Source organism: Trichoplusia ni, chromosome 8 (assembly GCF_003590095.1).
Source record: "Trichoplusia ni isolate ovarian cell line Hi5 chromosome 8, tn1, whole genome shotgun sequence".
Taxonomy (NCBI): domain Eukaryota; kingdom Metazoa; phylum Arthropoda; class Insecta; order Lepidoptera; family Noctuidae; genus Trichoplusia; species Trichoplusia ni.
Genome location: NC_039485.1, coordinates 11310671 through 11332857, shown reverse-complemented (window position 1 = coordinate 11332857; position 22187 = coordinate 11310671). Strand labels below are relative to the sequence as shown.

The window sequence follows — 22187 nt, the reverse complement described above, 5'->3', positions numbered from 1 at the left end:
CATCTCTCTCTTTAAGTTGTTCTTGTGACTCATCAGAAGACTTAAGGTCAAGGTTTGAAACTCCAATCTAAGGTAAATAGCCTTTAGAGAATAGATAAAAAAACATTATTATATTTAGAGAACCTATCAAACAACTTTATGCGCGGTACGTAATTATGTGACCTAAAAATACATACAGCACTCGAGTTCTACACCATCATTTAGATTGGAAGTCTCGACGCGTCTTCGTCATAGATACATACACTGCCTTGTTTGACGACTATTCGTCGTTGACAATCTCGGTAATTACCTACGGATAGCATAACAACAATAACGATTTGTTCCAGTATAAGTAGCTTGTAGATATCGGAGGGATTACAGATAGTTACTTAACTGTGATTAGAACCAGCTGCGTTATCAACACTTGTTTCGGGCAGAGTCGCGCGCGTGAACGACGTGCGCACTAATATCTGGTTGACATTGAACACAAATTACGTTACGTTTTTGTTTATGCTACAAACAATAGTGCAGAATGTTGGATTTGTTTGATATTCTCCTCCAATCTGGGCTAATTACTGGTGCTCTGGTATTGTATTTACTCATTTTCAAGAAGGAGACGCCAAGTAAGGGTGCATACAAGAATGGGGGTAAGTAAATAAGAGATTTCAACGTAAATAAACGGCATGTTATCATGTCTCAAACTATACATAACTTAACTATACATATCGTAATTATTTAATATCATTGAATAGTTGCTGTTTTATAAAATGAATGAGCTTGAATGATTAGTCTGCTTTCGAAGATTAATTTTGATTAGATTGTTTCCGGATCTTGTATTTCGACATACTTAGTTGGATAATAATTAATTGCCAGTGATCTGTTATTTTGTCTTCTTTTTAGTCATACACACCAGTATCTGTATAAAATGATAGTGCATTACAAATAGAAACTACCCAAAAAGTTTATTTTATGGATTGCAATAGCAATATGTACCTACTTAACAACTAACTCTCTAAATGCCATCTCTACTCAACCTGAATTTATTTTTTAGAAGTTAAACTAGTTATTTTTCAATTGAAAGGCTGGAACTACTCACTGCGCTTGCTATTTGCGCGGTTTGCGGTGAGTCGGTGGAAGTCTCAGCTGAAGCCAACGAAACTCCACGAGCTGCCTCGCACGGAGCAGTACTCAGGATGGGACAACTTCTCTGTCCGGGCGACTGCCCCCGACGGCTCAACACTCCTGCTCTCAATCCGGAAGCTGTGCGGAAGGCAGCCGCTAGCAGAAGTTGTAGTCCACGTCAAATTGCCAGATGGAACTACTTATAAATTACCACGTAAAGTAGTTTTTTTAATCGTGCATGGTTTAAGTTTAAAAGTGCTTGCGAGTAAAATTCCAACCTTTATGATAAATGATGTTCCATGCTTACGTCTATTGGGCATTTACCTAACAGACAATTATTTGATAACTGGCTTAATGCTTACGATTATTATGAGTCATAATTAATTTAAGGCCATCACAAATTAATACTAGCCTACTTATTTTTCCAGAGCATCCCGACACTGCGGTCTGTGCCTGGGACAATGTCGACGGCGGCTGGAGTGCGAATGGCCTAAAGTTTCAGGTGTTAGATAACCAGGAACGCTATAGATTCTTGTACAACGGTCTCTTAACAAGAGTTGAGGATGGAGTCACACAACATGTCAAATTGAACCTTCTGTGAGTGTCATAAGTTAAGAGGAACTTGATTATATTATCTTTAACTGTTGAGCCTACCTATTTACTACTTTTGTGATGTTTCTTAGATGGTCTTCAGCTACGCATCCGATAAAATATCCAGAAGATTGGAATAACAAACTGGCTGCTGAGACACTGGCTCTAGAAACGTGGAGTGGCGCAGAGTACGCACATATGCTGTAAGTCGTTAAATTGCACATGTGGATGTAGTTAAACTATTCTCGTAGTCATTTTGGGAAAAATAATATACGCCTCTCACCAATAATTACAAACGTGCCATAAAACGATTAATTGAAATGTTTTCTTTTCATATCAGGGGCAAATGGGAAGAAGGTGGTTGGCTTCAATGGGGTACGGTGCAGGGTCGGTTCCTGTCGTTCACTGAGGTAGGCGATGCCGACAAGAGCGTGTACCTACAGACCCGGGGCGTTAAGGAGAGGAGGTGGGCTCCTCACGCGTATGAGGGCCTTAGACGGTCCGTGGCCATCACTGCTTCGGCTAAAGATGGTACCGCCGTGCAGCTTCATTGCCTGTCCTACAAGAATGTTTTGACGCAGTAAGTGACATTTTATGAAGATTATTTTAAATCAAGTATCTGAAAAAAAAGAAAAATGGACACCGAACGTAAATATTAAAAGTCTATTGTTCCTTATGATAAACGCTTATATGTACACCTACACTGTAAGGCTCAAACTGCAAATTGCAGTTCTAGTGAAATTGAAATCCGGTCCGTCAGTCTATAGCCTTAAGAGTTGACAGAGTTTCTGGTTGCTGTAGTTCTAATTAAATATTTATTCTAGTTGCATATCAGGATGCGTCAGATATCCGGATTTCACATCGAGTACTATAAACTACACCGACCTACAGATGTCAGACTTCTGCGAGAGACCTGACGGAATCCCTAACGTCTACACCATTCAAGTGAGCAGTAAGTTATGATGTTCTTCAGTGTTTTTAGTTGTTCTATTATCTTTTTGAGTTAGTGGGAACATTAATAAAAAAGATGCAAGGAGTCTGCAATTCATTTGGTATTTGGACTCCTTTACGTATAAAGATGCGTTTTTTTTAATGATCTAATAGAAACCTGGCCTATAAAGAAATTCAATCAAACCTAAAAATACCTTGCCTAACTAAAAATAATGATTATTATTTCAGCCGACATCAGTACCCTGAAACTGGTGCTTAGGATCAACCCTGATGGCGGCAAATTATTCAGTGGGGTTCCTTACCAGCAGGAGATAGTGTATCGTACCATGCAAGTGGACATCAACTGTGAGTCCGGGACGGGCATTTTGGAACTCGGATATGAACCATTAGGTAAAAATACTACTCTCTCCTCTACTCATAGGGGCAGATGCAAGGGTCTCCATTTTTTTTTCCTATAGAACACAGTACAGACTTAAGGACAGGATTTTCGATTTCGATTATCGTGAATAGATCTTGCAAGGTTCTAGTGTTTGCTTTTGCTTTATCTTTTCCTTTTTTGTAGCCATTTTCTGATGTATAAAAGTAATGTGATTCCAGTGATATCTGAACCGTCCCGGATCGCCCCAGCTCGTCTCCTTAAGTGGTTGACAGAGAAACAAGCGGGTGAGGTCGGCTACTGTGTCTCGTTTGAAGACCGCGGCGCAGCTTGCCCTATGTATGTCGGGGGAAAAGGAGCATCGCTAGCCTTGCTGGCGTCTGTCCAAAAAGAGGAGGTATGATGGTCAAACAACCACTGGATAGTCCATATGAAATTCTAAGTGTTCGTATTAAATCTTGCAAACAAGTTTGGACCTTTATGTATTATAATAAGGTGTCTTTTGCTGTAACAGGGTTACCGAGTGCCACCTGGCTTTTGCTTAACAACCAAAGCCTTAGAAAAACATCTTGAGCTCAACCCTGAACTGATAGCTGCTATTCGTGAGATAGAGGCTGCTAATGAAGATTACAATGAAAATAATTTCAAAGAGAAATGTAAAACGTAAGTTTTGTCTCTGTTTTCTAATGCAGCACTATCGTAAAAACAGATATATTAATATGTTTTGTTTCATTTTCAGGGCTTCGGAACTGCTTGCTACAACAGAAATCAGGACACCGGTTCGGGAAGAAATTCTGGAACAGATTAAAATGTTGAGGTCGAAAGCTACGGAGCAGAATCTTGGTCCTGAATTAAGATTTGCAGTACGCTCGTCAGGTGACGAAATTTACTAAGAAATTATATTTTGTTATGGTGCTAAAATGACCCATAATAATATGTTCTTGTACTCGTGACAGCTGTTGGAGAAGACAGCGAGGAGCTATCGGCCGCCGGACAAAATGAAACGATTCTTGGATGTATGAGCGATGCTGACATACTCGAGGGTGTCCAGAAATGCTGGGGATCTATGTTCGCTTTCACCAGCGCGTATTATCGCAGGTATAAGAAGTGAAACTAGCTCTCCCAGCATGGGTTGTTTTGCCATGCAATTGACTTTCAGGGAATAAAAAAGGCGTATGAAAAATAGATGTTGTCCGATTCTCAGACCTACCAAATTTGTGCACAAAATATTATATGAATCGGTCGAACCTTTTCGGAGGAGTTCAATTTCGTACACAATGACACGAAATTTTATATAATCCAACGCGTCATAAGTTTCACATCAACGTTCAAGTTACGTAGGTAATGTAGATTTAAGATGTAATTTCGAACTGCAAAATATTAAGCGTGGTAATCTATGCTCGTTCTCTTTTACCCGGTTTCATTACTGTATTGTATTGTATGTCGTGGTCCAGACAGAACGGTCAGGAGTGTGTGTGTGGCGGTGGCGTGGTGGTCCAGGCGCTGGTGGCGCCGCGCGCTGCCGGTGTCATGTTCACGCGACACCCCGCGCATGGAGACCCTTCCAAACTGCTCATTACTGCCAATTATGGATTAGGCGAGGTATGTTATACTTATTTATTATTTAATATTAAAACTAGTTTTTCCTTTACCGTTAGCTTTTACGACTCACGATTTTCGCCACTTTTTATACACTCACATTGTTGTTTGTTTGTCGTTTAAATTTTGAGGCACTTCCCGATAAGCTAGCAGGCTGGAATTTTCAGGTTAGCTTCGTACCCGTTGACAATGCAATTTACTAGTATAAAAACGGCTTAACCGATTTTGGTAAAATTTGAATGGAATTAAAAACATGGGTAGTTACATTTTTAAAATCTATTAATTATTAAGATACTTCTCTATACCGCTTTCTTCTATTTGATACACTATCTAACCTAAATCCGATAGTCATCATTTCTGTATATATGTTGGTAGAGTGTGGTCTCCGGTGCGGTAGAGCCTGATACGGTCATAGTGGATCGCGACACAACTGGCAAACTCAGTATTACAAAAACTGAGCTAGGTTCCAAGAACCAGCGAGTGAAGACAGAGGGCAGTGGTACTGCAATGGAAGATGTGCCGGAAGACGAAAGAAACGTTGCCTGTATTACAAACGATCAAGTATTGAAACTAGCGAAAATCGGTGTATCCCAGGAAGCGCTGTGGGGCGCTGGCAGAGATATAGAGTGGGCTGTTACTGAGGTAAGAACTTATGTTATTTAAACATTCTAACATAGTTTTAAAAACTCCTCAGCTAAACGTGATAAAATTTCTATAATTGACGATAAATTCAAAAAAGAATCAACAATATCGGTTCGTCCAGTCCGAAGTTCTGAGGAAACAAATATAAAAAATAGCAAAATACAGACGAATTGGAAAAGTCATCCTATACTAAAAGTTCTAAACTAGTGAAAATAATTGTTACTTGAAACATAAAACATTATTTTACCTAGACCGAGATATTCCTGTTGCAAGCGCGCCCTATCACGTCCCTGGATCGGTGGACAGACGAGGAGCTGTTACACGAATTGGACTCACCTATCATGGCTGATGATGAATTGTTGTCATTTGGAAATGCAGGCGAGGTAAGTGTAGTTCAATACTTATAATTAAAATATGAAGCTACAGATACATTTTTCCTCCTGGCTGAACCCTGAAAATATATCTTAGACACACATTAATGATTGTCTCATGGAAGGACAACCAAATAGATACACTTATCTCTCTTGTTATACATACTTATCCTCGTCTCAAAGTCACTCACAGAATCGGCAAATAGCTATACTACTGCATTTTATTTCTATACAGCATATGGTATGAAATACCCTATGAAAATCTTTCATGCAATATACCACAATTTCATATGGTCAAGCAAATCAAACCAAGTTAAATGAATTACACATACACTCACTACCCACCCCAACACCTAACAAACATAAACTTACACAATTCGTGAAGAGTTTGACATATTGATTGACAAAGAAACAAATGATGATCATTTTTTTTCTAATATGTAGATAAGCAATATATTTTTTCCATAGGTCTTTCCGAAGCCAATTACACCTATGACATATGACCTAGTTTTAACGCCATTGATGCAAGGTATGGATAATATGACCGGTACCAACGGAAGCGGTTACGATAAGTCCGTATTCGTGACCCACAATAGATGCACCATAGCACTCTACAATGTAAGTATTTAGGAAACCTTTTTGTGTCATTACGCTTTTTAATCTATCTATGTTATCCTTGCGATTTCTGTCTTGGCTCATACTTAAGTATGCTTATTTGTACTCCTTAATATCATGAAGTCGACTCTTTGGTGATATCTTGATTTAAAATTTAATACACATAAGATATTTTTTTTTCAGACTCTATACAGGAAGATTCCTAAGGAACTTGATGTAAATATGCGCTTAATAGAATTGGCCATACACGGCCATGAGGTTGCTGACGACCAGATTATAAAAACGGCGAAACATAGACGGCCGCCTTACTGGCTCGACAAATTATCACAAATCGGGCTCATGATTAAGGTATTCAACAATATTTTATGGTATAATAACAGCAGCCCGCGGGCCCGCCCTCTACAAATCGAAAATAAACATAAAATCGAGATATAAACTAGCCTACTTGTTTATCTTGGTTATAAACTATCTGTTTTATCCAAATCTCTTCAGTGTTTTTTGCGCGATTAGAGGAACAAACATTCATACAGGCAAGCTTTGATCGGTATTTAATGATTTACTCTACATGCCCATCGTCCGAGTAGGACACTTAAACATATTTATTTTTAGTCTTGATTATAATGTATAACCAATTTCTAGACTATAGCAACATCTAAAAAAGTAATGGAGAGTTCTGAAAAAGCTGTCAGAGAATTGAATTACGATATAGACGTGGATAGTATTGAAGAGTTGTATAATATGCTCCGGGAGTCACAGCAGAAAATGAAACTGTTTTCAAACAACCACGCCGCGACTAGCACGGCCAGTACTTGTGGCCAATCAATAGCTATGAATGTGTATTTGGAAGGGAGTCAAGGTTAGTGCAAGAATTTAAATGAAAGAAAAATTACGGCTTGTTCTGTTTTTTTTAATGTATTTATAAAATGACAAAGCAGGATTTAGATCCTCTATTAAAGATTGATTACCTTTTTTAAATACCTATCTTGAAAATTGGAGTATAACTTCGTCAGTCCACACTGATCTTGGTTAGATTTCAAATCAAACTTTGGTCGAGTCCTCACGGCAGACATTTATAGCCAAACACGGATTAGGGTGTAAAAAGCTCAGACAAGTAGATTCAGACCGCTGTCAAGCTCGTTCCATGGCTCTGAGTGCAACTCGTATTTGGTGCCTTTACCATACATGCTTTGGCATTACAAGTCACTGTGGACGATATACCTATATTTCGGTACCTATATACCTAGATTCAATGCTATATAAATTCCGTTTATAATCCTAAAGTTAAGATATTATTGACTGATAATATGTATACCTATACAGGTGACAGGTGTCAGGTGTGGGCTATCTTAAATTGCTTAAAATTGCTAACTCATGGAAACGATATAATTAGCCCATCACTATCTATTTTTATAAATCTTAAAATTGTGTTTTAGAATTTACCCCAGAACAGTGCAATGAAATAGGCGGACTTTTTAGTTCGGGTGACGTGTTATCGGCCGAGGTACCGGTGGCCTTGGCTAACATTGTCCGGCAAATAGAGAAGACTGGGAGGGCTGAAGAGTTTCGAGCTCTCGATCCAAAGAAAGCTCTCGAGTGGCTGAAATTCAACTTCCACGATGACATCTACGTCGATGTTCGAGAATTTTTGGAACACCACGGATATCGCGCCATTATGGAGGTGATTTTCCTTCAGATTTTGATGTTTTTTGAATATAAAGTCACGTCACTTTAACAAAAGACTATGTAATAATCGTAAAATATATAAAATAATCGTACTGTCACTTTTCAGTTCGACCTTGTAACAAAACCTTGGGTGTTGGTGCCAGAAGACATGATGAAAGTCCTCCAGAACCTGCGCATTACAAATGAAGAGAAAACTGTCAAAAGTAGTCAGGACATGATAGCCGCTTTAACCGGCCCCCAAAAACCAAATACCAAGTGAGTAGAACTATTATGTTTAATGTAGGATATTATTATAGTTGAAAAAACCTGACAAATTTGATTTATTGCTGTCCTTTTTCAATGTACAATTCTTCTACATATTACTCAAGTAACACTAATAAGACTGCACGGATAGTCAGATAGTATAGAGTGGATCAGGTAACAACGACGAACCCACGGTGCGATGTATCGCAGGTTGGTTCCCCGAGTAGGACAAGCGTTCGTGATGTCCACGAATGCTTGTTCTGATTCTGAGTAGCAAAATTAAATACTGGAATACTGTGTTAAAGATACAGGAATACAAGTTACACAGGTCAGATAAGAAGTTACTGTACGTAAAAAAATAAGGCTGAATTTGTTCAGACTGGCAGAAAAAAAACAATTTTTAAATCAAATTAACTTTGTTTTAGGAAAATTCTTAGTTACGTCCTGCCGCTATGCCGTCGCACCGTCAGACACAGAGAGTCAACGAAGGCGCATATGATTCTGGCTATACACAAGATAAGAATAGGTTTCCTGCGCTTGGGCCGCATGATGGTCAGAAAGTGGTACATCCCACACCCTGAACTTATTTTCCATTTCCGTCTACATGAACTCAAGAACTATATAACGACAAGGGATCCAGCTTTATTGAAGAAGTAAGAAATTATTTATACTTACATAAACTATTATCCGATGAATATTAGATGAATCCTTTAGTATTGGTCTACTTGGTGTCCAAAATGGGCTGATTGCTATGGCTCCTCTGTAGCAACAAGCTGTTATGCTTGAAATAGCGAGTCATTTCAAGGGAAAAAATACACATTAAAAGTTAAATTCTGTCAACAGAGCCCTACAACGTGAGCAATATCATCCGGGGTGGTGTAAGTTAAAGTTCGCGGAAATAAACACCGGTTGGGTGAAGGTTTTGGAGATGAATGGACCGCAGGTGTTGTCTGGCGATGTCAAGATGAAAGCGACGTCGGTGAACGGAGGAGACGTGGTTGCCAGAGCTTGTGTCGTTAAAGATTTGTCTGAGGTGAGAGTTGAAAAGAGAAGAATTAAGATACTTTTTAGAGAACGTAAAAGGTCTTTTCTTTCGTTTACTATTTTTCGTGTTTATTTTGTAGATCGGAGATTTACGTCGTGGTGATGTTCTGATAACGCACGCTACAGACATTGGCTGGTCGCCGTACTTCCCGCTCCTGACAGGCATCGTGACGGAACTAGGTGGACTTATCTCTCATGGTTCGTTTTATTTTAGATACATTTTCTACCCTCCATTCTCATCATTTGTCATTTCAATTAGTGCTTTATTAAGTGCTTATTCTAACATCCAAATGTATTTTCGAACTAATATGTATTCTTGTTTCAGGTGCCGTAATAGCTCGGGAATATGGATTACCGTGCATCGTAGGTGCAGCGCAAGCTACGGACATCTTTAAAACAGGAGATTTAGTCAGGCTGTCAGGTAGCATGGGAACCATAGAAAAGGTGGAGATAAAAGAAGATCAGCCAGAAGAGAAAACAGAGGAAGTAATTTAAGCCCAAATAACTAAGTATTAAAACAATAAAACAATGAAATATAGAAATAAAATATAATAAACGTATCAAAATAAATATAAACAAAGACAATAAAAACATTCACGCAAATAAACCGACTTCTCAATTCAAAAAAACCTGACTAATCATCACTATCACATTTACGCATTTCGTAAATCCAAAACCCATATTAAGTCCGCGAATTCCTCCCTTCGCAAACATTTTCTCGGAACTCCACCAAAAAGGACGCAAAAATATGAGAGCCAATGTCCTAATTAGTGTGAAGCTATAAAACCATCACCATGAAACTCAAGAAAGCTTTAACTCAGACCGTAACTAATAAAATTATTAGTAGAGCACATAAATTTAGACCAAATCCCCGTCAAGTGTCTAGTTACCGTTAGATTCAGCGAGCATGAGCAGTTCGTAGCAGTTGAAGGCGAAGGGCCTGCCGAAGATGATGACGTGGCAGCGGTAGTGCGGCTCGTGCACGGCGCCCAGCAGATGGTCGCCGCGGTAGTGCACGCGGCCCACGTGCACGCCGGCCGCCACGCGCACCGCGCGCTCGCTGATGCTGCCGCCGCGCCACGCCATCCACTGCACCTCCGCGTTACACATCACCTTGGGGAACCGTTATATGATTATTAGCCACAAATTAAAAGAATTCAGTAAACGATGACTTCAGTTTTGTAGGCATATGTTGATAGGCAGATGTTGTAATCAATAAATATTTGTAGCACATAACGAATAGGCCAAGGGAAGTAAATCAGATATCTGTACCAAACGAAACAATCGTATCAAATAGAACACTCGCATTATACGTAAGTCTGAGAAAGGAAATGGGATATAATTATTAGTATAAAAATAGTATGCTTGCCTGATATTTAGTGTAGTGATGCACCGCCCCTTCAGCATAAACCAAGCAGCAATGCTTAGAAGGATATAGAGCCGCTGGCAGAACATTGCATCTGCGTAAAAAAAAATGCAAGTTAAAAATATTACTAAAGGATAAAGGAAGGAAATCAAGAACAGGTTGTTGGTTACTTGTGAGTAGTCCTGGCAACCCAGATGACTTCTCCGTCGTGGATGCCGGCGGCGACCGCCCCGCTGGGCACCGCCCCGCAAGCGCTCACCACCCACACCGGCCCGGGGTGCTTCCACGTTGGCAAGTAGTCTGTCCATAGGATATTGATACTACATTTGAAAATGATTTACCAAAACTAATACTAGGATCGTCATCAATTGCTTGTTGCTCTTGCTTGTAGCAAATGCAGAAACGATGTGATGCTGAAATGACTGCGATTTATCTTAAAAAGTATCTTAAAATCCTCCAGTCTCCTTTTAAGTAGACTGGAGGATTTTAAGATACTGATACTGCTCATACAAGGAAGACAATATAGAACAAACAAACAAAATACGACTAGTAGAAATGATTTTGACTGATTAATACATTTAGATTAGAACATACCAGCAATAATTGAGTTGTACTTCTGCTCCCAAGACACTTTTAAGTGCATGTTATATTTCATCCAATCTTTAGAATACTCTTCGACTTTTTTCTTTAGATGATTCCAACGTCTGCGCAAAAATTAATAATAGTACATTTTATGCAAAAAGACTAGTAAAATATTTTAAATTAAAGCCACTTACAGTTGATATAAAGGTAAATCGCAACCCGAAACATGATGTAGAGAGTCCGTCTCTTTCACCTGTAGGCACAAGGCAAACGTATTGTTTGTATATGTTTGTTCGAATCTTTTCATGTGATTGTGTGGATAATTAAATGAAAGAGAATAAAAAAACGGTATGGTAACTTATGCACGGTTAATCAAAATAAATAATAGTTGATTCTGCCCCACGGTGGGCTACATTTACATCGGACGCTTTTGGAAAACGATGCTCACTCTTAGGGGAAAGAGTACTCACCACTAACGTAAGCCACTGCGTCCATCTATTAAACATGTCTATTATTTCTAGCATATCTTCTTGACATTCCCAGTACTTTTTTGTCTTCACCGTAGCCCGCATAGGAGAAACTATCTGTAATAGAAGCAAATGGCCCCTTACATTAACCACTGATTTACAATCGCTTTTTAAGGTGGGATAAAAAAGGTCTTAACAAAACCATTGTTAGTTGTTTTGGGTAGCACGTTATGATGTCTTAATTTTAAAGAAGATATATGAAATACAATGTTAGAGTAAAAATAGTCTTACTTCTTTATCCTTATACCTCAAAGCAAGGCGTGTCGTGAGCTGGCGGCTAAACACGCTATATTGTCGCCACTGTAAAGCCTCAGTAGACACTCTACGTTGAAACGTAGACCAGTTGTCTCCGTTTTCTTCTACAATTTATTAACAAATTATGTACGTAGTTTTACGCACCAAACCGAATTACAAAAAAACATTACAGTCATTATTATAGAGCAGTCTACCTCCACTATTGTGAAAGTTGTGTTGGTGCGCCAACGCGCGAGTGATGTTCTCTTGGATCCAATCCCGCCACGCCTGCACGTTCCACATCAAGCTCACCATCATAGCGTGCCAGTCAGCCATTTGGTCCGTCGATATTATTGGGGTTCCTAATCAAATTACAAGTAAATAAATAAATTTAGGAAAACGGTATGGAAGAAAACAACGTGAAAGCATTTGCGAATGGACTAAACTTACGAGAGCTGTATCCACTCTTAGCCTGCGTCAGCGTGGGAGGTCTTTCAGACATTTGAATGTTAGCAAACATCGTTGTTGGAAAATTCTTGAAAGAGAAGCCACTTTGACCATCTTGTGACGTGCCAGTAAACATTGTACTGTCAGGAGTATGATAAGATTTCGAGGACTTCTCCGGAATCTTCGGTTTAATATGGTCAAATGAAATGCCTTCTAAATATTTCATATTATCTGAGTGTATATCATTCAAAAGGGATTGCACTGTCGAAGATCGCTTTGAACGTCCAACTGGAGCTCGTGATTCTGAGCGAGCTGAATCTGACGAGCTTGTAGCTGTGTTCCGGTTCGTTCCACCAAATATCTGATCGTAAGATGAGCCGTACATAAGGTAAGAAGTGGTCGGTCCCTTAAGACAATCGGGTGTGGGATGAGGAGCAGGACATTTTTGTGGGGAGCTTAGTCGGGATCCTCTGTTCAGTCGTGACGGGCACGTGGAGAGGGATATGCCGGGAGCGAACATGCGCGAGGAGCCGGAGGGGGCGCGCATGCGCTGCGAGGAGGCGAGCTCGTGCAGCAGCTGCGCGGACACCGGCTGTGAACACGAGCAGCACGGCCGGGCCACGCGCCGGAGGATCTCGTCACACCACAGCTCGCACTGCACGAACACGTTCTTCATGCACTTGCACACTTTGATCACCTCTATAAAACGAAAAAAGTATTGAGATAGGTGAACGTTACTCATATTAAATACGGTTTTAGGATGTGTAAGCTTACGTGGTTGTAGGAAATGTACGGCAAGGTACATTGTGGCATCATCGATGACGTCTGTAAAAAAAATATGTATGTTTATTAATATATATTTATTATTTATTATTTATTATGACCTGTTCAATACTCATCAGTTTAATCACTATAAACTATTTTGTCTTACCATCTATAAGTGGTTGATATTGTTCAGATGTTTTCCTTTGCATCAAATTGGTAAGTTTAATTTGTATCTTCCTTGTCACGACTGGGTCTGCGTTTGGCGTACTGAGTTGATCTGTGTTCTTTTCTCTTAATCTGTTGAAATATGGGTTCCACTTAAAGTTCGGTTACATAAACGTAGTAGGGCGCCTTGTACCCAAGTGGGGCGATGATATTCGTAAGACAGGGCAAGGATTGGAAAGGGAGAAAAGAAGAGTTGGAGATCGATCTCTGTGAAGTGCATGGGAGACACACGTATGTCCAGCTGTGGACTAAGATGGATGATGATGATTATAATTACAAAATCAATCTATCGCCAACTTAAGGAAGATATTTGCAGTTGTAAGAGGTAGACGCCGCTCTGCACTGTACACGCAATTTTTCATTTTCACAACTGCTATACTTTTAGTTTGGGAGTTGGTAACTTAGTACACCTTCAGGACAAACACTTGTATACTTACAAATCAGCACCTTCTTTGTAGGATTTGGTTATCGTTCCGTGTCGGAGCAGCACACGGTCACCGGCTTCGTCCATTGCATTAATCATTTCTTTCAATGCTTCTGTCTTTTCACCTAAAATTATCATATTTTGTGTTAGAATCTACTAATAATGTGTGTAATACAGTAAGTGTGTATTATGAAAAATATTGAATAATACCTTGTAGCATTATGTATGAAACTAACAGCTTCGTTGTTTCGTTAATAACATCTGAAATGAGAAAAAATGTCTGTATTTTTATTATGTTTGCTGCCTCAGAATTTCGACTGGATAAACCGACTTGTTGTTTCTTTTTTTATTCGGTTGGACATAGATTGTTTAAATATAAAATATGTGGAAGTTACTTACCGTCCATGTCACTCTGATTGTATCCACTCGGAGAGACATTTGACATTAGGGATTTGAGCCTATTTTGAGTAGTTGTTTGCAGACTGTCGTTAGGACGTCCAATTTGGTCTTCGAAAGACGTCAGCTGCCGTAGACTGTTAATACGAAGTTCATGATGAAAAAAGTTAAAAAAATGTGAAGGCAGAACTATAGAACTATATGGTAAAGTTCCTTGGGATGATAAAAAGAAAGAAACTTACTAAGACGCTGCTTCCTTATAAGTTTTTGGTATATCACCCTCAATAAGCAGAGATTCACCCGCAGATTCCATTTCACCTAATAAGGCGATGTATGCTTCAATTTTGTCATCTAAAATAAATGGAAAATAATTTAGTGGCAAAAAAATTAATCGATTATTATTGACTTTCGTTTTTCTACTTTATCATTTTCTTTTTAAAAACCGAAAATAGTTTATATTAGCCCAAGAATATTAATAGTTATTAAAGAAAAATATTCGTCTTAGCTGTTAAATTATATTCGCGTATCAATATCGTTTATTCTTGTGCATGAACACTTAAACCGGAAGAGGAAATGCGTTACATTATTAATTGAAGAAAATACTTTCCGTTTCGATGAAATACGAACGTAGATCATAATATCAGTACTTACCCGGTTTTGTGACCAGCCCCGATAAAAAGTCTGCTGCTACTTTTACGTGTTCTGAAAAACACAAAAGTTAATTCAACTGATCCTTTATGATGCATTGAATGGCCTGTTGCTCTTGTGGTGGCCCACAACCTCCGGTATAGCAGGCAGGTTATACCGGAGGTTGTGGGTTCAATTCCCACCCAGGACAAATGTTTATGTGATGAGTACGGTTATTTGTTCTGTGTCTAAGTGTATTTTATCTATACTATGTATATTTTGAGAACTAAGAATTATATACGTACATATATAGGTATATGTCAGTTGTCTAGCACTCATAATATAAGATGCTTAGTTTGAGACTAGATGGGGTTATGTGAAAGTTGTGAAATGTGTATTGTACCCTTCATTGTAGCAGTCAGTTTCCGCGCCATCGACCGGCATCTGATCATGTCTTCCATCTTCTTAGACAAGAGATATGACACTTGGTACCAGGGTGCGTTTAGTTCATATGTCCTTTCTTTCTTTAGCCTTTAATTTTTGGAAAATAGACAAGTAAATAATACATACTTTTGTTTGTCGTATTTGAAACATGTCGTGATGAAAACTTACACCACCTCCTAAAGACTCCAGAGTCATTCTACACCATGTAGATAGACCCTCAACAATAAACTTTTGGAAAAGATGTCATATGAATCTTAATTACAATAGAACTTTAGAAAAGACTGAAGTGGAATTTAACATTTATTTATAGCACAATCATTTGCTATATACAAAAAAAATCAAACAATAATTAAATTAAGGCATCAAATAATTCATCGGCATCGCTGCCGGCTGGAAGTATGCCCAAAAGGCTGGCAGCATTGCCATGTTGAATGGCAATGCTAATCCTCTGAGCTAGGTAAAAGCCAGCCTTTGGATAACGAGAAGTGTCAGCGAGACGCTTTGCTAGCTCTTTAAAAAGCGTTGAAGTAGATAGTAAAACCGAACCTTTGAGCAGCAAAGAAGAAACTTTCAGCGGCGCCATCTATTTCTGCGAGTATTTCGTTACCGCGCTTTTGCATTTCCGATATCAAAGCTTCTCGGACAAGGGCCTTGTAATCTGATAAATTAATGAATTATTCAAGTAAAACTTCATTCCTTAGGGTGTATTAAAAATCCTCTAACAAATATCTAAGTAAGTTCAATAAAGATGCATTTACTTACTAGTGGCAACGAAGAACTCTGAAAGTCTTCTGGCACTTTCAATGACGACATCTAAACAAATAAGAGTTAGGAGAGTTAAGATTTTGACAAATTTACTTCAAAATTATGGTTACTATACTAGGTCAGAACACTCAGAATTTTAAACTATGAATAATAGCATTTTTATTATGAGTATTTTACCTATTAATTTACTGTACGCGTACCTTGCATGCTATCGTACAAATCTGGCGGAGTTGCTTTCATGACAATAGCATTGAGTTTCCTCTCAAACTTCTTCTGTAGTCGGGCTGTGTCTCCAGATTCCCTTACAGTCTTGTCTATTCTGAAGGGTTCTTCCATGGCGATCCTGGACGTGGAAATATTACATTATACTGAGTTCGCTTCAAAGACTTAAACACATTTAAGACATTTAAATTCAGATTCAGCCGAATTGCGGAAATTTGAGAATCCACTTGAGGAGTCTTTTTGGGAATAGCTTATATTTTATGAAATTGCTGTCATACACATTTGCAAGAGAAATTAATATCATATTTACCAATCGGAGGCTTGCGCATGCGTGAGTGTGGTCTGAGGCTGTTGGTAGAACATTTCTGCTCCGCGGGCTCTCAATTCTTTATGTAAGATATCTAATGCGGCCTCATGCTCTGGATCGTAATCTAAATAAACAGTTTTTAATTTGACATAAAATACGTTTGAAATCATTCAATTCATCATTCAATTAAAATTATTATCCTATATGAATTAAATGCAAAATAATATCATTATTGAAATTAGCAAGTGTGTCACTCACCAGCACCTAACGCACCGCCGACACCATAATATGAACCACCTGTGGAATCCAATTGAACCTTTAAATTATAACTAAAACAAAATATGGGAAATAATAATAAGTACTTAGTATTTTGTACACTGACATTGATTAAACCTTTAATTTATAATGCACTAAGAAAAACATCGACTGTGATGAGCAATTTTTCGATCCTTCAAATTTTAGTGTATCAAAGTTATCGGCCGAAAACAATTTTATTGCATGGGATGAACCTTTATTAAATAGGTACACAGAATAACAAAAACATTAAGTATGGTGAATAAACGCTTTAAATAACACCCCATGGGCATAAATGACTTTCTTTAATAAGCCAGGATATTCGTAAATGTTGTAAGCCGCACATATAGTACGAATATTTTAACCCGAAAAACAGTTTAGGGCAACGGTCTCAATAATAAATGAATAATAAAATAATAATTAAAGTATTTCTTACCGCGGGCAGCTTCCATTTCAAGCCTCCTCTTTTCGGATTGTCGCCGGTAATATTCCGCATCACCCAACCTCCTTCTTTCTTCTTCTTCGTATCGTCTGTGAGCTTCCTCTTCAGCTAATCTTCGACGTCTTTGCTCTTCGTTTTCCATTCCATATGGTATACCTTCTTTGAACTTTTCTCTTAACGGCCAACTGCCTCCTGTGGCAACAGAGGTAAATCCAGGTCCTCCCACCCCTCTATGTATTCCAAAACTTCCAGAACCTCCAAATCCTCCGGCTCTGCCAGCACCGCCTGGTCCACCAACACCACCAACGCCTCCTGGTACACGAGCTCCACCAGGACCACCCGTACCAACCACTCCAGGTAAAGATCCAGCTCGTACCGCACCAACTCCAGCGTCAACTCCTTCCACTCCAGGTGTTCCTACTCCGCTCGATTTCCTTCCTCCCCTTCGACCTCCAAAACCAATTCCTGCATCACCTTCTATCCCTCGCCATCCTTTTCCGGCTCTTTGTCTTGCTTCTTCGTCTGCATAAGCACCTTCAACATCTACTCCGGCAATTCCTGCACCAACCCCACTCGCACCAATACCACCAGCACCAACTCCACCGGCACCAACCCCGCCGCCACCAGCCCCAACACCATCGGCCCCAATACCAGCGCCAGAACCAGCTCTAGTACCAGCCCCAATACCAGCACCAGAACCAGCTCTAGTACCAGCTCCAGTACCAGCACTAGAACCAGCCCCAACAGCTGCACCAGCACCGGCCCCTGTATCAGCACCAGGACCAGCCCCCGCAGTTACACTAGCACGTGCTGCAGTACCAGTACCAGCCACAGCAGCAGCGATCCCGGACCAAAGGGAACCAATACCACTGGACCCAATTATACTGGCCCTAACACCACCGGCACTAACTCCACCGGGCCCAACACCACCGGCGCTAACACCACCGGCACCAACTCCGCCGGCTCCAACACCGCCGGTACCAACTCCACCAGCACCAACACCACTGGCGCCAAAACCTTGGGCCCCAACACCACCGACGTCAACTCCACCGGCACCAGCCGCACCAACACCAGCGGCACCAACACCAGCGGCACCAATACCACCGGCGCTAACTCCACCGGCACCAGCACCACCCGCACCAACACCACCGGCGCTAACTCCACCGGCACCAGCACCACCCGCACCAACACCACCGGCACCAACTCCACCGGGCCCAACACCCCCTGCACCAACACCACCGGCACCAACACCACCGGGCCCAACACCACCGAGTCCAACACCACCAGGCCCAACACCACCGGGCCCAACACCACCGGGCCCAACACCACCGGCACCAACACCACCGGCACCAACACCACCGGGCCCAACACCACCGGCACCAACCCCACCAGGCCCAACACCACCGGCACCAACCCCACCAGGCCCAATACCACCGGCACCAACCCCACCGGGCCCAACACCACGGATCCCAGCAACACCAGCACCAACGCCACCGGCACCAGCACTACCGGCTCCAACTCCACCGGCGCCAACACCACCGGGCCCAACACCACCGGCGCCAACACCACCGGGCCCAACACCACCGGCACCAACACCACCGGCGCCAACACCACCGGCACCAACACCACCGATCCCAGCACCAACGGCACCAACACTACCGGCGCCAACACCACCGGCTCCGACACCACCAGGCCCAACAACGCCGGCCCCACCGGCTGCAACACTACCGGCTCCGACACCACCAGCCCCAACACCGGCGGCCCCAACACTGCCGGCCCCAACATCACCTGTGGCGGCACCACCAGCCCCAGTACCAGAACCAGGACCAGAACCAACACCAGCACCAGCACCGGCCCCAGTACCAGCCCCCACAGTTGCACCAGCACCTGCTTTAGTACCAGTACCAGCCACAGCAGCAGCGATGCCCGACCAAAAGCCAGAGAGAGCTCCACCTCCGACACCCGCACCAGGGCCAGCCCCAGTACCGGCAGCTGCACCAGCAACGGCCCCGGCACTAGCAGCAGCCCCGGCACTAGCAGCAGCCCCGGCACCAGCAGCGGCCCCGACACCAGCACCAGCTCCGCCTTCAGCGCCGGCCTCAGCTGAAACTGCGGCATCTCCTGGTTTACTCTTTAATGCGGCTTGTCTGCGTGCTTCTCTGTAAATATAATTGTGGTAATTTACGCAAAGGCAGCGAGAATCCAACTGTTCATATTTTAAGCGAACGTAGATTGCATATGACTATAGAAAAAGATTTTCATTTATGTAAATGTTTTTTTTTAAGTAACGTCAAATGTTATGAAAATTCAAATCTTACTCCGAGTCTGCGTTGAATCCAGACGCGTCTAAAGCAGTAAGGGCCTGGGGATCTAAGCCACCTGTAACATAATATATTCATACATGTCAAAAGTCAAAGTCAAATTCTTTATTTCAATTAGACCAGTATAGGCACTTTGGTCAAACAACATGATTATCATTACTATGAAATAACATGACGTGATAATGATAATGTTCTTACTTTCTTTTGTGGCTTCACCAGCAATGTATTTTGAAGCGATCTTACTGGCATCTGAAATTGGTTTTATTACGTTTACTTTAAGTATAAAGCCATCGAATTTAAACTGATGAATCGAGTGCTGCTAGTGGATATAGAATTTACCGTCCATATGTTCTTTAGCCAGTTTGTTACCCTCTGTATCTTTCGGCAGTTGGTCAACCTGATGCGCAACCTTATCCAAAAGAACAGGTGAAGCTTTTTCACCACCGAAATGTGGAGCATCCGCTAACCTGAAAAACGGTTATTAAATATAGAAATAGAAACGCAGAAAATATAGATGAAAATTAAATATAAATGTCATAATTCATACATATCTGCTGCCTGTTCGTGAGTTTTCTTGAAGTCTCCGACATTTATAAATTCTTTATCTTTTTCTTTTTGCAAGTCTTTGTGTATAACGTCCATTGCTTCACCTTTAAGTAAAATATAGTAGTTTAGCTCATAGTTGAAATCAGTCAGTCATTTAACTAAATTAAGCTCTTCGCGGGCAACTGCTGGATTATAGAGTACAGTAACTTGTGCCAAAATACCCATCTATATCAGCAAGTGACAGTATTATGATCTTACCTCTGCCTTTTATTACATCTGTTAAATGAGCTGCACTTTCTTTAGCAGGGTCTAGAAAAAAAAAGTTGTGGTAAATTGAAAGGATAACCCAACAAACAGATAGGTATTCCATATTACAAATTAATGTTATTCCAAACCTTTAAGCAACTCCATCATTTTGCTATCAGGAATTACTGAGTGCACATTTTTTTCCATTTCTTGTTTCTTTGCTTCATCGTAAGCATCTGTAACTCCCACGGGAGCTTTTAAAATTCTAAAATAATTATATGGTTTAGTTATTGGTTCAAACTGGAGGAGCTAGTCGCTTAGCTACGATTGCACAAGTTGGTCACAGGTTAAGCTACAATTGAACTTGATACTTTCGCTTCGTAGATGGGTGGGTTCGGAAAGCAAGCTGAATTATGTGTCAGATAGGCAAACGCTCTCAGAAAACGACTCGACTAGTAAATAACAGCCTGATGATGATGACTCATTGTTTTAACTGGACCCAAATTAATTTAATTATATACAATAACAGTGAAATTAACTCACTCTTTTCCACCTTCCTTATAAGTCATTTTGTAAATACCTTCTTCCCCAAGAATTTCGTCTTCCTTTCGACTCATTAAATCGCCTAATACCTTTCGCTTGTCGGCATCCGCTGTTGATTTTATTATATTTTTTTTCGTTTTTGAACGCCAGTTTTAATCAAATATAAATATCTTAAAGATAAATATGTACGGCACTTACTTTCAGGTACAGGTGCCGCCAGAAACTTTGATGATTCGTCAACCACTCCTGAATGGAGATTTATAAAGTTGAGTGTCTTTGTACGTATTCAGCAATAACAGTTGATAATAAAAAAGTTTCGTAACTATAGGGGGTAGAACGCAAAGTTCGGCGCAGAGGGCGCCACAAGCACACACAGTAAACAAATCGCCCTATTACACAATCTCGTATTCTTGTCACAACTGGACATTCACTATTCTGTGAAGATTCACTTTGTAATTAACTATTATTTGATGACCATATTTTAGTTATCTTAGCTTAAAAGTTGCAACGTGTTGCAGCATCCCATACTTTTTGAACATTTTTTTCTTTTGGAAATGAATGGTTTTCTTCATTTCTACATTCTCTGCACTGATGCATTATTATAATACATTCTTTGCAATTTTAAACTCATCTAGGGGTTATCGTTATTTTAAATCATCGGCGGTCTATACTACTCCTTGCGGTCATTAAAAATTGTTTTCTGAATGTGCTAGTGCCGATCTGCTCTGCACAAACACTGCAGCATTATCCCTTTTGAAGACCTTGAAATAAAATTTCATGTGAATTGTAAAAACTAAAAACAAATTACTACCTGACAAGTGTTCTGCGAGTTGTGGCGCCGGTTTTGCAGCTGTCATCGCAGTGAGTTTACCTTTAACTGTTTCATATGCTCCTGTGTCTACTTTATCATTGGCTAAAGAAGGAGCTTCCTCGATTCTTGAAAAAAAAGGATCAGTTTTTACCTTAACAGGTAATAAAATAACAGTAAATAAACTACCCGTGATACTTTAATACCATACCTTCTTGCGCCGTCAGAATATGTTTGTTCATATCCTTGTAACTGGGCAAGAGGCGTTTCACCTTTTTCTTTCATCATATCCACCAAATATTCCAGAGCTTTTCCTAATAAAAATTGTTTCATTAGTTATGTAACTAAACGTACTTATTTGCAAAGTTGTCAAAAAATCTGAAACATTAGTAAACCTTTTCCAGTTCCAACTTGGGCTAAATGTTTGGCCGCTTTATCCA

The 22187-nt window shown here is 40.4% G+C and overlaps 3 protein-coding genes across 3 annotated transcripts in view; 1 reads left to right on the top strand and 2 right to left on the bottom strand.

The window, feature by feature from the left end:
• The first annotated feature begins 386 nt into the window (after window positions 1-386).
• Window positions 387-9737, top strand: LOC113496983 (putative phosphoenolpyruvate synthase). Its single transcript, XM_026876405.1, has 23 exons — window positions 387-626; window positions 1061-1315; window positions 1530-1698; window positions 1785-1895; window positions 2033-2272; window positions 2517-2644; window positions 2872-3033; window positions 3241-3416; window positions 3534-3682; window positions 3759-3895; window positions 3976-4117; window positions 4474-4621; window positions 4994-5260; window positions 5512-5643; window positions 6100-6249; window positions 6430-6594; window positions 6886-7102; window positions 7680-7924; window positions 8036-8184; window positions 8598-8825; window positions 9016-9205; window positions 9297-9414; window positions 9542-9737. Exons 1-23 carry the CDS (start codon window positions 512-514, stop codon window positions 9709-9711), a joined length of 3963 nt encoding a protein of 1320 aa, XP_026732206.1. The 5' UTR covers window positions 387-511; the 3' UTR covers window positions 9712-9737.
• An 11-nt stretch (window positions 9738-9748) lies between these two features.
• On the bottom strand, window positions 9749-10353 carry LOC113496995. The gene has a single exon (XM_026876420.1). The coding sequence runs from the start codon at window positions 10324-10326 to the stop codon at window positions 10099-10101; it is 228 nt and encodes a 75-aa protein (XP_026732221.1). The 5' UTR covers window positions 10327-10353; the 3' UTR covers window positions 9749-10098.
• A 202-nt stretch (window positions 10354-10555) lies between these two features.
• Window positions 10556-22187, bottom strand: part of LOC113496786 — a 21138-nt gene continuing 9506 nt past the window's right edge. The window contains 31 exon segments of the mRNA XM_026876108.1: window positions 10556-10676; window positions 10753-10882; window positions 11177-11286; window positions 11359-11417; window positions 11635-11748; window positions 11923-12050; window positions 12141-12287; window positions 12376-13071; window positions 13147-13197; window positions 13304-13434; window positions 13800-13911; window positions 13997-14047; window positions 14186-14319; window positions 14425-14533; window positions 14834-14884; window positions 15213-15340; window positions 15800-15911; window positions 16016-16066; window positions 16219-16361; window positions 16551-16671; window positions 16806-16844; window positions 17278-19442; window positions 19670-19853; window positions 19944-20071; window positions 20152-20254; window positions 20409-20459; window positions 20546-20661; window positions 20940-21048; window positions 21138-21213; window positions 21632-21875; window positions 21959-22061. Coding sequence (XP_026731909.1) covers window positions 10562-10676; window positions 10753-10882; window positions 11177-11286; window positions 11359-11417; window positions 11635-11748; window positions 11923-12050; window positions 12141-12287; window positions 12376-13071; window positions 13147-13197; window positions 13304-13434; window positions 13800-13911; window positions 13997-14047; window positions 14186-14319; window positions 14425-14533; window positions 14834-14884; window positions 15213-15340; window positions 15800-15911; window positions 16016-16066; window positions 16219-16361; window positions 16551-16671; window positions 16806-16844; window positions 17278-19442; window positions 19670-19853; window positions 19944-20071; window positions 20152-20254; window positions 20409-20459; window positions 20546-20661; window positions 20940-21048; window positions 21138-21213; window positions 21632-21875; window positions 21959-22061 — 6011 coding nt within the window. The 3' untranslated portion in view covers window positions 10556-10561.